Source organism: Cetorhinus maximus, chromosome 12, assembly GCF_964194155.1.
Source record: "Cetorhinus maximus chromosome 12, sCetMax3.hap1.1, whole genome shotgun sequence".
Taxonomy (NCBI): domain Eukaryota; kingdom Metazoa; phylum Chordata; class Chondrichthyes; order Lamniformes; family Cetorhinidae; genus Cetorhinus; species Cetorhinus maximus.
The window spans coordinates 116000359-116016709 of record NC_135890.1 but is presented as its reverse complement, the minus strand read 5'-3'; the positions used below and the strand labels follow the sequence as shown (position 1 = coordinate 116016709).

At 41.4% G+C, this 16351-nt stretch overlaps 1 protein-coding gene across 2 annotated transcripts in view; it reads left to right on the top strand.

Annotated features, from left to right (window-relative positions):
• The window catches only part of pi4kab (phosphatidylinositol 4-kinase, catalytic, alpha b), a 147733-nt gene that overhangs the window by 78950 nt on the left and 52432 nt on the right, over positions 1–16351 (top strand). For both annotated transcript variants that reach the window (XM_078554470.1, XM_078554469.1), the window contains 6 exons: positions 4874–4963; positions 5901–6020; positions 12284–12376; positions 13443–13599; positions 14580–14707; positions 15942–16100. In XM_078554470.1, the coding sequence (XP_078410596.1) occupies positions 4874–4963; positions 5901–6020; positions 12284–12376; positions 13443–13599; positions 14580–14707; positions 15942–16100 (747 nt within the window). The remainder of the gene's footprint in view (positions 1–4873; positions 4964–5900; positions 6021–12283; positions 12377–13442; positions 13600–14579; positions 14708–15941; positions 16101–16351) is intronic.

The window sequence follows — 16351 nt, the reverse complement described above, 5'->3', positions numbered from 1 at the left end:
TAGTACTATTGCCACCATATTGTCAGGGCCCATAGCCTTAGCAGTATCCAGTGCCTTCAGCCGTTTCTTGATATCTGGTGGAGTGAATTGAATTTGCTGAAGACTGGCATCTGTGATGCTGGGAACTTACGGAGGAGGCCGAGATGGATTATCCGCTCGGCACTTCTGGCTAAAGATTGTAGCAAATGCTTCAGCCTTATCTTTTACACTGACGAGCTTGGTCCCCCATCATTGAGGGTAGGGATATTTGTGGAGCCTCCTCTTCCAGTGAGTTATTTAATTGCCCACCACCATTCATGGTTGGATGTGGCAGGACTACAGAGCTTAGATCTGATCCATTGGTTGTGGAATCACTTAGCTCTGTCTATTATTTGCTGCTTGTGTTGTTTGGCACACAAGTAGTCCTGTGTTGTAGCTTCACCAGGTTGACACCTCATTGTTAGGTATGCCTGGTGCTGCTCCTAACATGCCCTTCTGTACTCTTCATTGAGCCAGGATTGATGGTAATGGTAGTGTGGGGGCTATGCTGGGTCATGAGGTTACAGATTGTGTTTGAGTACAAGCCTGTTGCTGCTGATGGCCCACAGCGCTTCATGATTGCCCAGTCTTTAGTTACTAGATCTGTCTGAAATCTATCCCATTTAATACGGTGCTATCCTCAGTGTGAAAATGGGACTTCATCTGCACAAGGCCTGTGCCAGTGGTCACTCCTACCGATACCGTCATGGACAGATGCATCTGCGGCAGGCAGGTTGGTGAGGATGAGGTCAAGTATGTTTTCCTCTCACCACTTGCCACAGACCCAGTCTGCAGTGATGTCCTTTGGGACTCGACCAGCTCGGTCAGTAGTGGTGCTACCGAGCCACCCTTGGTGGTGGACATTGAAGACCTCCACCCAGAGTACATTCTGCACCCTTGACACCCTCGGTGCTTCCTCCAAGTGGTGTTCAACATGGAGGAGCACTGATTCATCAGTTGTGTGGGGCACGGGGGTGGGTATGATCCATGGTAATCAGCAGGAGGTTTCCTTGCCCATGTTTGATCTGATGTCATGACACTTCAAGAGGTCCAGAGTCGATGTTGAGGACTCCCCGGGCAACTCCTTCCCGACTGTAAGGCACTGTGCTGCCACCTCTGCTGGGTATGCCCCGTGCGTACCCAGGGAATGGTGATGGTGGTATTTGGGACATTGTCTGTAAGGTATGATTCTGTGAGTATGACTATGTCAGGGACTGTTGCTTGACTAGTCTGTGAGACAGTTCTCCCAATTTTGGCACAGGCCACCAGAAGTTAGTAAGGAGGGCTTTGCAGTGTCGACAGGGCTGAGCTTGCTGTTGTCATTTTTGGTTTCATTCTTTTGAGACTTTTTAGTGGCTTGATACAACTGAAGGCTTGCTAGACTATTTCAGAGGGCACTTAAGAGTCATAGAAACATAGAAACTAGGAGCAGGAGTAGGCCATTTGGCCGTTCGAGGCTGCTCGGCCATTCATCATGATCATGGCTGATTATCCAACTCAATAGCCTGCTGCTGCTTTCTGCCCATACCCTTTGCTCCCTTTCGCCCCAAGAGCTCCTTCTTGAAAGCATACAATGTTTTGGTCTCAACTATTTTCTGTGGTAACGAATTCCACTGGCTCACCACTCTCTGGGTGAAGAAATTCTCCTCATCTCAGTCCTAAATGGTCTACCCCATATCCTCAGACTGTGACCCCTGGTTCTGGACTCCCCCACCATCGGGAACATCCTTCCCCTGCATCTATCCTGTCTAGTCCTGTTAGAATTTTATAGGTTTCTATGAGATCCCCCCTCATTCTTCTGAACTTCAGCGAATATAATCCTAATCGGCTCAATCTCTCCTCATATGTTAGTCCCGCCATCCCAGGAATCAGTCGGGTAAACCTTTGCTGCACTCCCTCTATAGCAAGTACATCCTTCCTCAGATAAGGAGACCAAAACTGCACACAATATTCCAGGTGTGGCCTCACCAAGGCCCTATACAATTGCAGCAAGACATCCCTGCTCCTGTACTCGAATCCTCTGGCTATGAAGGCCAACATACCATTTGCCTTCTTTACCGCCTGCTGCACCTGCACGCTTACCTTCACCGACTGGTGTACAAGGACACCCAGGTCTCGTTGCACATTTCCCTCTCTCAATTTGTAGCCATTCAGATAATCTGCCTTCCTGTTTTTGCTACCAAGGATAACCTCACATTTATCCACATTATACTGCATCTGCTATGCATTTGCCCACTCAGCTTGTCCAAATCACACTGAAGCATCTCTGCATCCTCCTCACAGCTCAACCTCTCACCCAGCTTTGTGTCATCTGCAAATTTGGAGATATTACATTTAATTCCCTCATCTAAATCATTAATATATATTGTAAATAACTGGGGTCCCAGCACCGATCCCTGCGGTACCCCACTAGTCACTGCCTGCCATTCGGAAAAAGACCCGTTTATTCCTACTCTTTGTTTCCTGTCTGCCAACCAGTTTTCTATCCATCTCAATACTCTACCCCCAATCCCATTCGCTTTAATTTTACATGCTAATCTCTTATGTGGGACTTTTGTCGAAAGCCTTCTGAAAGTCCAAATAAACCACATCCACTGGCTGCCCTTTATCAACTCTACTAGTTACATCCTCGAAAAATTCCAGTAGATTTGTCAAGCATGATTTCCCTTTCATAAATCCATGCTGACTCTGTCCGATTCTGCCACTGTTTTCCACGTGCTCAGCAATTAAATCTTTTATAATGGACTCTAGAATTTTCCCCACTACCGACGTCAGGCTGACTGGTCTATAATTCCGTTTTCTCTCTGCCTCCCTTTTTAAATAGTAAGGTTACATTAGCTACCCTCCAATCTGTAGGAACTGTTCCAGAGTCTATAGAATCTCGGAAGATGACCACCAATGCATCCACTATTTATAGGGCCACTTCCTTACTCTGGGATGTAGATTATCAGGCCCCGGGGATTTATCGGCCTTCAATCCCATCAATTTCCCCAACACCATTTCCCTACTAATACTGATTTCTTTCATTTCCTCCCTGTCACTAAACCCTATGTTCCCCAACATTTCTGGTATGTTATTTGTGTCCTCCTTTGTGAAGACAGAACCAAAATATGTATTTAGTTGGTCAGCCATTTCTTTGTTCCCCATTATAAATTCCCCTGTTTCTGACTGTAAGAGACCTACATTTGTCTTCACCAATCTTTTTCTCTTCACATACCTATAGAAATTCTTATAATCAGTTTTTATGTTCCCTGCAAGCTTACTCTCGTACTTTATTTTCCCCTTCTTAATCAATCCCTTGGTCCTCCTTTGCTGAATTCTAAACTGCTCCCAATCCTCAGGTCTGTTGTTTTTTCTGGCCAATTTGTATGCCTCTTCCTTGGATCAAATCCTATCTGTAATTTCCCTTGTAAGCCATGGTTTGGCCACCTTTCCTGTTTTACTTTTGTGCCAGACAGGAATAAACAATTGTTGCAGTTCACCCATGCACTCTTCGAATGATTACCATTGGCTAACCACCGTCATCCCTTTAACTAATGTTTCCCAATCCATCATAGCCAACTCACGCCTCATACCATCGTAGTTTCCTTTATTAAGATTCAGGACCCTAGTCTCAGAATCAACTATGTCATCCTCCATCTTGATGAAGAATTCTATCATATTATGGTCGCTGATCCCTAAGGGGCCTCGCAAAACTAGATTGCTAGTTATTCCTTTCTCATTACACAATACCCAGTCGAGGATGGCCTGTCCTCTCGTTGGTCCCTCAATGTATTGGTCCAGAAAAATATCCCGTATACACTCCAGGAATTCCTCCTCTATGGTATTGTTACTAATTTGATTTGCCCAATCTATATGCATATTAAAGTCACCCATAATTACAGATGTTCCTTTATTACATGTGTCTCTAATTTCCTGTTTAATGCCATTCCCAACATCACCACTACAGTTTGGGTGTCTATATACAACCCCCACTAATGTTTTTTGCCCCTTAGTGTTTCTCAGCTCTACCCATACAGATTCCACATCGTCGGAGCTAATATCTTTCCTCATTATTGCGTTAATTTCCTCTTTAACCAGCAATGCAACTCCACCGCCTTTTCCTTTTTGACTGTCCTTCCTAAATACTGAATACCTCTGGATGTTCAGTTCCCATCCCTGGTCACCCTGCAGCCATGTCTCCGTAATCCTGACTATATCATACCTGTTTACATCTATTTGCGCAGTTAATTCATACACTTTATTGCGAATGCTCCTCGCGTTAAGGCACAAAGCCTTAAGGCTTGTCTTTTTAACATTACTTGTCCCGTTCCCACTATTTTTCACTGAGTCAACCACATTGCTGTGGGCCTGGAGTCACATGTAGGCCAGACCAGGTAAGGACTGCAGATTTCCTTCCCTAAAGGGCACTAGTGAACCAGACGGGGTTTTAAGACAATCGACAATGGTTTCATGGTTGTCATTAGACTTTTAATTCCTGATTGTTATCTGCCATGGTGTGATTCGAACCTGGGTCCCCAGACCTGGATCACTCGTCCAGCGACAATACCACTATGCAACTGCCTCTTGTGTGACAGTATCACAGAATCAGCACAAGAGAAGACCTACTTGGCCCATCCTGCCTATGCTGGCTCTTTGAACGAGAAATGTTGCTTGGTCCTGCATCCTCACTTTTTGTTCATAACCCTGTACGTTCTTCACCCTTAAAGCTCCTGCCCAACTCCTTTTTAAAATTATTTGTAGAATCAGCTTCCCACTGCCTTTTACAGGTAAAATGTTCCAGATCCCAAGTGGTTGCCAAATAATTCACCTTGGTTAAACCTCATAAATCATTGGCTTTTTTCTCCCCCCTCAGAGTATTGTCCGAGATTTTGCTGCTCGCTGTGGTGGGATCCTGCAGGAGGCAATGAAATGGGCTCCGTCTGTCACCAAATCCCATCTTCAGGTAAGCCGCCAGCTCATGACTTTATAAAGTAAATGAAAGCACACTGAATTGGAGGCAACAGTTCGATGAAAATTGGCTGGGCGATAGGAGATAACAGCTTGCATTTATACAGCGCCTTTAACATAGTACAATGTCCCAAGGCATTTCACCGACGCATTATCAAACAAAATTTGACACCAAGCCTCAAGAAGATATTTGGACAGGTGACCAAAAGCTTGGCCCAAAGAGGTGATTTAAAAAAAAATTCGAATAGGAGGGATGTGACTAATGGTGTCCCGCAGGGATCTGTACTGGGGCCTCGGCTTTTCACTATATTTATCAATGACTTAGATGGCGGAATAGAGAGCCTTATGTCCAACTTTGCAAACCACGCTAGGTTAGAAGGCACAGTAAGTAGTGCAGTAAGAATGGAGCAGAAAGTTACAAGAGGACATAGATAGATTATGTAAGTGGGCAGAACTGTGGCAAATGGAGCTAGGATGGGGAAGCATGAGATCATCTATTATGGATCCAAGACAGACAAAGTGGGGAGTATTCTCTAAATGGTGAGAAACTCAAAACTGGGAAGGAGCACACAGATTTGAGGGTGCATGTACAAATCACAAAAAGCTAGTGGACAGGCATAAGAAGCAATCAGGAAAAAAAATGCTAATGGAATATAGGCTGTTATCCCAAGAGGACTGAAATATGAAGGGGAGGATGTTACGCTTTAGTTGTATAGACCTCATCAGGAGTTTTGCGTTCAGCTCGACATTGCACCTCAGAAAGGATGGATTGCTTTGGAAGGGGTGCAGTGCAGATTTACCAGAATGATGTTAGTGGTTAAAGGGTTAAATTATGAGTGTTTCTGCAGCTAAAATTAGCCTTCATATCCGATTTTTTTATTTTGCAAACAGAGTTTGTGCAAAGAATGGTATCCTGTACTTCTGTTTTTCAGGAATATCTGAATAAGCATCAGAACTGGGTATCTGGTCTGTCTCAGCACACTGGCCTCGCTATGGCAACCGAGAGTATTTTGAACTTTGCAAGTTACAACAGACAGAACACCACTCTGGGGGTATGTACAGCCCGGACAGAATTTGTACAGAATAACATGGAATTCCTCCTAATGGTACAGGGATGAGCAGTACCATAATATTGCATTTGATTCCTGTTCTAACCCTTCTCCCATTCCTGATTTGTCATTTGTTTCTCTGGTTTTTCCATTAATTAAACGGGGTGACCCACTGCACTAATAAGCCAACTGCCCAATAATGGAGACACAGATTCCTTCAGATATCTATCCTCCTCTGAGGTGAATTTAGTCCAAGTAAGACTGGAAGGCCCTGCAGTCAGAAAATACAATTACAAATCATCTATCACACCTCTGAATACAGCTTCATTTGATCACTAATTCTGCATTGCGAATTAACCAGTTAACAGTTAGAATCATAGAATAGTACAGCTCAGGAGGAGGCCATTCAGCCCCTTGTGCCTGTGCTTGCTCTTTGAACGATTATCCAAGGCCTAAATTTTTCCCTTGTCGAGCGTGAGCGATTGGCGGGCCTGGGAGCAGTCGGGAAACAGCCCCCGACCGTGATCGGCCCCTGAACGTGATTTCACGCTGCTGGCCAATTACAGCCAGCCAGCCAGCATGAACCGCGTGCTGAGAAGCTCAGCGCTGCTGAGGTGGGAGCGGGAAGAGGGCAGGCGACGGTGTCACCGCAGGCGCGGGTGAGCGCTTCATGAGACCTCCCTGAAAGCAGGCAGCTTCCTCAGGAGCTGCAGACCTGCAAGTGATAAAATAAAGCACAAAAAAGCTGCAAAAAAATGTCCATGCAGCACAATCAAGCTCCTGAAAGCAGATCTCATAAAAATGCTGGCCCCAGATGATACTTTTTATTTTTAAATCCTAACGGAGATTTCACCCCCGCCCTTGGATGAGGTTTCATCAGAAACGTAAAGGCTGCCTGGCAGATTAGCCCGTCCATCAACTGTAAGGTTTGACGGCCCACAAAAAAGATCACGTTTAATTGTGCCATTAATGGACTTAATTGCCCGCTTAATTTTCGGCGGGTGCACTTCCGACTAATAGGCATGCCCACTGAACAAAACAATTGCGCCAGTGCGCCATGACATCGGGACGCTCACCTTGACATCTCGCGTGACTTTACGCCCGTGGAGCATAAAATTCTGCCCCAAGTATTTATTTAATTTCCTTTTTGAAAGTTGGTTTTGAATCTGCTTCCACCACCCTTTCAGGCAGTGCGTTTCAGATCGCCATAACCTGCTGTGTAGATAAGAAAAAAGAATTTTCCTCCTGAACTTCCTGGTTCTTTTGCCATTTGCCACGGTGTCCTCAAGTTACTGACCTTGCTGCCACTGGAAATAATTGCTGCTTATTTACTTTTATAAAAACCCTCCATAATTTTGAACGCCTCTAACAAATTTCCCCTTAACCTTCAGCCTCAGTTCCTCTCATCTCCCTCCAGCTGAATTCTTTATTTTAGCAATAATGTATTTGATTTAACTTTATTAATATAGCTGCAACTTAAATTCTATTTTTCTCTCAAATATCTGTGCCAAGTTGAAGTTTGCATCGGCACTGCAAAGATACAGCTATTGTCTACCTTGGATTGTATTTGAACTTTAATGTCATTAAGGTGAGTGTGCAAATTAGAATTCTGACGCAGCCATTCAGTTGTTTCCAATCAAAGAGCAACAACTTCCCCAGGAAAACCAACAATTCACTGCAAGCAGCTATTGAGTATTTTCTGTTGACAAATACCTGGGAGTAGTTTGTTGTCTTAATCTCTCAATTAATAAAGGTATGTGGCATTTGGCATAGGAGAACATGCCAAAAAAACTGGTTTTAATTCAAAAGCTGAATATTGCAGATGCTGGAAATCTGAAATATAAACAGAAAATACTAGTAATACTGAGCAGATTAAGTAGCCTCCGTGGAGAGAAAAGCAGAGTTAACGTTTCAGGTCAATGATCTTTCATCAGGGATCTCCAAGTGTTACCACTGGACCAAGCTAAAACATGCATGGGCTAGGGAGACTGCCCTGTTTCCCATTCCTGTCCACATTCTTTGGACACTGCAATGTAGATGAACGAAAACCAATATTGAGCTGGGCTACAATGTGATCCCTTGTGGTCCCAAGTGCTTCCTAACAACTCGCTGACATAAGCTCAGATGAATAGTGTCACTTGGGTGAGGGAGCCCATTAGAATTGTTACCCCAGCAACCATTAAACACCTTTAGAGAGTGGGAGAGAAAATTTAATGACATATCACCCCACAGCATGTGTCACAGTATTTCCACTTGGAATAGAATCGTAGAATGTTTACTGCACAGAAGGAGGCCACTCAGCCCATCATGTCTGTACCGGCTCTCCGAATGAGCAACGGTGTACACAACTGGACATCCTACCACTCTGTCGCTCCCCACAATGGAGCCCTGTTGTTTCATTTCAGTCTTTCAGTGAAATATGTTCTTTTGGTTTCTGTTACATGTTTTATTTCCACCATGAATTAGTCTTGTGATGTGGTTATTTTTCATTTTCACTGATTATCCTCCACCGTGCGTACCCTCCACAGCGGCCATCTTCCCTTGCTATCAAGGTTTGTTGTAGCAATAACCAACACCTTAGACTTGTTTTATGCAAGCTTTAGCTTCTCATTTCTTTCACTGAAGCAAATTATCTACCAGTAAAATTTATGCTAAGCAATTGGGGCACAATTGTAAGTAAAAAATAATTCCAAAGTTCAAATTCCGCATGTTAATACAATAGCTTTAAAGCAGTTGTATTATTTAACATGGACATCTGCCTCATGCGAAATCAAAATCCTAATTGTAATTATTTTGGAAAGGGGATCATACTTTAAAGTTAACACATTATGTGACATTTTATCTAATAATAGCGTGTCTCAAATGGAAGCTAAAACATGAATTTTGGAAGTTGGAACATTAGTGAGTGCAATCTCGGTATATCAGAGTGGATTTCCAGTTGTTTTGTAGATCTTTACTGTTTAACTATGACCTTGGGGTGAAATGCAATGCTTGTTCATGTTCCAGTGGTTGGTACATGCAAATCACCGGGGAGAACATTTCTTGATTGTGTTTGATAGCTTTTTGATGATTTCTACTCATTCTCTGAGTTAACTTTAGATTCTAATGAAGCCTTTTATAACACATGTTTTGGGTGATCTATGAAGAATGTAGTGGCATTGCTATTCACAAAATTTAATTTACTTCAAAAGTAAAGAATAATGAGACCTAAGTGACAAGAAAAACTGGTTCATGCATTGTTCAAACCACTGAACAATTGGCAATAAATGCTGGCTCAGCCAGCAAAGCCCACATCCTGTAAATGAATGAAAAAAACTTAACCGAGCCCTATAAAATCCCCCTATCTGAACTTAAAATATGTGGAAAGACCTGCATGTTGGGAACACACTAAAAGGACACTTCCTGATGCCCTAATGGCTGATGATGGTCCTGTGCCTTCACCACATGTGTACTGAGTTAGCTGATCTCGACTGATGGTGAGGGCACAGCTTTTGGCTTTAGTAATCCCTAAGCTTAAGGAGAACTAAAATTGCTGCTGAAAAGTGTGCGCAAATTATTTGTGCAACTTTTGGATCGAGTACACAATCAGACATGGCCTTGAAGCCCCCCACAATTGTATATCCTCCTGTCACACCCTAAAAAGACTCTCGTTTAGGAGTGGCCACTTGAATGAGGGAGAACCAGAAGAAATGTATCTTAACAAGAGTTAACGTCTTCATTAGGGGGCTGGAGGGGAAGAGAAAGGAATGTATTGCATGCCGCTTTAGTTTGCTTTCCAACATTCTTCTTTGCAAACTTAAATACAAATGGAAAGACTTGCTTAGGGAAGTCTTCTTAAACTATCAGCACAGAAAAACTTGTGTAGAGAATGAATTGGCATGCTCTAAGTCACATGACAGAAAATTATTCATGACTGTACTGACTGACCTTTCAATAGATTGTGGAGCTGAGCTGTTGATTGGCCAATATAATACAATGCCCATTAAAAATGATTGCCGTTTCACTTTTAATGTCTTTTTGCAAATGAGGTGTGTTATAAATTGCTTATTGTGTTTTCACAAAGCGTTTGGAGGTTTAACAGGTGGTGGCATAGAATGTGGTTTGAAATACTATATTCTGTATTGAAATCTTTGAATGTGCTATTCTGTTGCCAGTGTTTCCTTCTGATGGCCAGCATTGTTAAAACGTTAGAGAAATACCTGTAAAGGTGGGACATGCAGCATAAGACAATCTGACATTCCAGGTTGCCGTCCAACTGCATTTTACATTATTTGCTTCTGTTAATTGTAAGGAACTAAGCAAGATATCAGTACTGGAGATGATTATGAAGCATCAATATTGTAGGTGTTTGAAAAATATTGATTCTAAGGCACTTGCAGAACATTTATAAATATGTCAATATGGTAGATTTACAAAACCAACACTGTATGTAAAAGCTTATAAAATAGCAATATTGTAAGCACTTATAAAGTGTCAAAATGAGTTTTACAAACTGTTGATGCTGATGTTTTATAAAATATCACTATTCATAAAATAGCAAAACTGTGAACCATATTAATATTGTAGATTTGTAAAATATTAATACTGCAAGCTTTTTAAATAATCATTATAGGATATTTATAAAATATCAATAGGAATAACTCACATTTATATAGCATCCTTCATGCCTGGGTTTGCTCCAAGCCATATGAGTGAGCCTGGGCTAGAAATCCCTGAGTTTGTGTGGGGCTGGACAGGTGCATTGCACATTGTGTGCTGTGCTTCCTGCAAGCAAATGAGTGTTATTGAGAAAAAAATCCACCCTGTAGTGTAAATGCACCTCCAGGTTTGCCCATGAAGAGTAGGCATTCGGCTGGGTACAGATATTCTCAGCAGGGAAGCACAGGAAGTGGGAATACTCTGTATCAAATGAACGAAACAGCTCTTTATAGTACCCATGGCAGGGTGGGTTTGCATTAGATAGTTTCAGCTCTTCTCATATCTGTAATTTTATTATTAATTGATGAGCTTGATGATAATAAATGGATTTAGTACCACTATCTACTTTCTCGACCAGTTTAAAAATCAGAACAACCAAAATTCTGTAACTTTTTTTAATCCTGAGAAATAGTTCCTGCATTAAGCATTGTTTTTAGATATATGCATCGATTATTACATTCAATGAGTTCACCCGTTTAATTTTGTAACTATGGGCTATTTTCCACTTTAGTGCTGCTTAGCTGTGGATTGGTTTGAAACTGTTACACAAACAAGAATCGCTTAAAGCTTTTAAAACCAGTCATAAGTAGAACCCATAATATCCTGCAGTTAATCAGATTTGACCCTTGGGTCTCTTGGTAGTGCCTTGCTGGATCACTTGTTCACGAACTTATAACGTCGGGTGCCTGGCATGGACCTATTGGGCCAAATGGCCTGTTTGTGCTGTATATACTTAGTAATGTCTGCTCATTACCGTTCCAGAAAAAAATGGTATATAAATCTGTGGACGATATAAATATTCAAAATTGGCAGGTGTTGGTTAAGACTGTTTAGTATGAGCTGTTGCCTCCCAACCGTGGTCCCCAGTTTTGTCTGTTGTTTCAATTTGCTTAGCTTAGCTGAGTAATTTACATCCGTTAGTATCAGGGCCGCAGGGTTTTCATGCTGGGGACTATGATCGCTGTATTCATTGATAGTTAACATCTGGCTCAGCCCCCTCCCCTGAGTGAGTGATGGTTCCTGTTACCTAATCACAGAATAACATTAATTTCAGTTCTGATTAACAGCAGACATGGAAGCTGCAATCCCCTAAACTGTGATTTAAATATCTAGAACCATGTTTTTTTTTGGGTAATTGTCACCGTGACCGAAACTAAAGAAACTGCTATTTTCTCTAAACAAATGACCCTTTCTGTGATGGTTGACACATTTGACAGCACAGAGTGCCCTGAACTGGTTGGACAAGGATGTGGTGGCAAAATTGCAATTATTTAATATTATCCAGAAATGGTACAGGGTGTTATCTCATTCTAAGTACTGCTGTTGAATGAGGAGAGTCAGATATTTTGATGAAACCTATTGTAATTTATAGTTTTAATATCAGATATGTTATCTACTGTCTCCAAATTGAATTAGATATCAGGATTATGTTTGTCCTGAAGAATTGTCGCAGAAGGAGAAAACCTAAAAAAACGAATTTTCTATCTCTAGTTGCTTACGTTTCACATCTCCTGATTGAAGCATTTTGCACCAAGAATGCTTTACATGTTCCATGCATTATTCTGCAGGCTACTCAGCTCACTGAAAGGCCTGCTTGTGTCAAGAAGGACTATTCCAACTTTATGTCTTCCCTCAATCTACGCAATCGTTCTGCAGGAGAGGTAAATGCAGTTTTTTTTTAAAAAATGTTTCTTTACCTTTTTTAAAAAATTTATCCTGGGTCTCTGGAATCCAGAGCTAATGTGGCACCAGCTGTTTCCTGCTCTCTGTCAATGTTGCACTGTAACCTGTGTGAGAAGAGCCCAGGAAACACATAAAGAAATAGGCTGGATTTATTTATAGTGTCTTGGTCTCAGGATAGCCTAAAGTGGTTTATGTCCAATGGAATACTTTTTAAAGTGCAGCCACTGTTGTTACGTAGACAAACAGGACAGCCAGATGGCTAGGACGCAGATCACACCTTATAAAAGGTAGACAAAAGATCAGGTAATATAAGCTTGAGCAGTGTGGCATCCTGGGCTAGTTTTACACTGCCAAATGGGATCAGAGAGGAATTTTCCAGATTTCTCTCCCCCCCCCACCCCGCTTTGACATTGAGTTTCAAATCTGTGCATTTTTTGTCTAAGATTACATTGGTTTGGGGTAGGATTGAGCATCATGATTATGGGTGGGGAATGACCAGATGGTCTTTTCCTGCTCATCCTTTTTTGTACGTTCCTATTCGCGTCCAAGGAATGAGATAAATGGAAAGCTTTGCAGGTGATGGTTCCGTGATGAATATTGGCCAAGGTACTGGTAGAACTTTCTGCTTTGCTTTGAACAATGCCAGGGAATTGTCTGCATTCATCCAAGTGTCTGGATGGGTTGTCCATTGGAAAGACAACATCCCTGACAATGTGGTACTACCATCAGTGCTGCACTGTATCAGCCTAGGTTATGTGCCCAAGCCCTGGTGTGGGCCTTGAATCCTACAGTATTCTGATTCGGTGTGCGCTGGAAGAAAGGCAGAAAATAATTAGTTTAGAAAAAGAAAGAGAGGCAAGGTGCAACAAAAAAGGGAAAAATATTGTGGTTTGGCGTATTACTTTGCTGAAATTAATACCACTTTAGACTTCAGTGGTACAGAATTATTATGTAGAGAATAATTCTCTTGCCTGTCATAAAGAACACACGCCTGTGCCTTGTCCAATGTTTTTGGGTATTTCAGTATTTTTTTTCTTTCTGCAGGTTTCAGGCATGATTCATTTCTCTGAAGCAACTGGTCGGCAGTCTGACCTGAACAAAGTCATGATTAAAAAGCTTAACGATGCACTGCAATCAGTTGAGAGTGAGGCTTACACACAGTCCATGTTCAACCTTACAGCTTTGCTAATCAGCAGCAAAGGTGAGGGATACAGATGCTACAACCTCTGATTGAAATAAATGTTTTCCTACAAAACTTGTAGTCTGTCTTACATAAGATGAAACACAGAAAAACTGTGTAATCTCTAATTTACGTTTTTATATGTGATACTGGATGTGATTTATGTGTTGATGAGACACGGGCGCTATATTTTACAATAACTTGGTGCTTTGTAATTGAATTGCAAAGAAGTCAAAAGAATGAATTTATTGAAGGTTTAGAAGCGCTAAACCAAAGTGCTAATGTTTTTTGTACCTCCACAGCCGAGATCAACTCATTTACCTTCTGTTTAAATTGAGCTATTCCTTGGAGTATCTTCTGGCACCTGAAGAGAAAACCAACAGCATAAAGCTTTACTATAGCACTTTATGGTTAAATGTGCTCATCTTTCTACCTCAGCTGTTTTGTTACAGGGTACAGAAAGTATCTGCTATTGTTCTCTACCAGTAACTTTTGACACTTGGAAAATACAGGGTGAAATTTAATAAAAGTTAAGAGTTTAAAAACCGGCTTTAAAATCTGATATTTTTATTTGTGCGCAAGAGGAATTCGGGGTGGTTACATTTTAGCACTGCGAATATGCCCCAACAAACAGGAGTGCTGGTTTTTCTACTGTGTAAATTAGCAAGACATTTTGAGTTAACTACTTTCATTATTTAATAGTGCATCGGTACAACGGATGAGGTTGCAATAGCGATATACTGAAGTCTCCAAGGTTCAGTTTTAGCAAATACTGACACTTAATAGGGCTTAATTGACCTGTGTAGCTGTTTCATTTAGAAATTGAGCCTGGATGAAGGTTTTTGATCAATAATTGTGCCTGAATGTTTCATTGGTTATAAAACTCAATTATTTGTTACTAACATTTCTGATCATTTAACTCTTCTGCCCATTTCAAATTGGAGCGGATAATTAGATTGCACATTCATATAAAGGGTTTTTTTCTCTCTGTCGTGCTATAGTTTGTGATCCTCAACTCCTTCACCATTTGTGCTGGGCCCCTCTGCGCATGTTTACAGCATTGGGCATGGAAACTGCTGTAGCTTGTTGGGAATGGCTGCTGGCTGCAAAGAATGGCATAGAGGTTCCAGTAAGTATTGTGCCTTCAATTAATGTCTTTTTTAAAACCAAGTTACGAAAACTAAACCATCAATTGGGTTCATGCCACTTACCATCATCTGGGCAACGAGCATGCATCTCTTGTCTTCTTGAAAGAATTTTTGTTTGAAAAAAAATTGCAGAAAGAAATAACTCATTACTAGATTAATAGCGACACATTTATTGGGAAAGATTTATCTTTGAGACTGCACAAATGCTGAGATGACCTGCAAATGTACAGAAAATAATCTATAGATGCTGGCCGGCTGGGTACTGACAGTGTAGCTAATTCACAAGGCAGAGAGAGGAGGATTTAGTGAGTTGCCTTTGGTCATGGTAATATTTCTTTTTTGACCTCTCAAACACCTCATTTTAAATTACCTTTCAAAATCCATTTATCCTTGTCTACCTGTGTACATATATAATATGACTATGTGTAGAAATTTTAAAATGTCAGTAATAAGAATTACAAGGCCATTTTATTTATTACAGAATTTTAATCTAAAATGCTGGTTTTTAAAAAAAAAATCGTTTTGTCTGCGACCGACATTTTTTTCTTGTTTGGCAGTTGTAATAAAAGTTTGCTACAGGAAGACTTGGAATTAATACAACTGCAATAATTTATTTTAAAAACCTGTTATTAGCTCTCCAGTGACATGGTAAATAAAGGCACAGTCATTAGCCATTATAAACCAGAAAGCTGCAGAGGTGACTGAATTTGGGGGTGTTGCAGTTGGCCTTGGTGGCCTGGGGCTAGTGAGGGGTGCGGGGGGGAGAAAGGCTGATCATCCAGGAGTTGCTGCTACTGATTCTTCCAGTGACTATAGATGTTAGTTGAGGCCAGGATCACAATCAGTTATGATGCCCTGCAGTCACACCAGCATGAGTTGCCAACTTTGAAGAAGAGGGAAGAAAAGGGGGTGAACTTTGTTTCTTTTCATAGTTATGATCCTTATGTAAGCATCTGTTTCAGGGGTCAGTGTACAGCAAGTGTGCTGGTATGGCAACAGGGGCATTCACTTCGGTGCAACTCTTCCACAGAGTAGACACCACTCTTTGAAGGCCTTATGTGCTCATTTACAAATGACTGCCACAATTTGCATTACAGCTAAATGAAAAATTTGTTCTGATCTTAAACGCAATGACCTTTTGATTCATTCTGCTTGTGGTCCATTTATTGATGAAAAGAAGAAGCAATTTCTATTCCACCTGGTTACCTTTTGCAGTTTATGCGGGAAATGGTTGGAGCCTGGCAGATGACAGTGCAACAGAAGTTTGGCCTTTTCTCAGAAGATACAAAAGAAGCTGACCCATTGGCAGCTTCTGAGGAGAGCCAGCCCAAGCCCTGTCCACCAGAAGTTATACCCCACCACATCTGGATAGAGGCAAGTGCAAGGCATCCTCTGACTCTCAATGAATATGAGATGGGACTTGTAAATCATTTTGGCTAATAGCTGACTTTTGTACTACAGCACTTTCTAATTCTTCGGTATTCAGTACCAGTATGATTCAAAATTGTCATGATATGCTTAAAATGCTTTGAGGCTAATATAAAGGCTTTTGTTTTTTTTTCCATACAGTTAGCCCATTTTGTATAATATCTAAAAATAATAACAATGTAAAACTGCGTTTATGC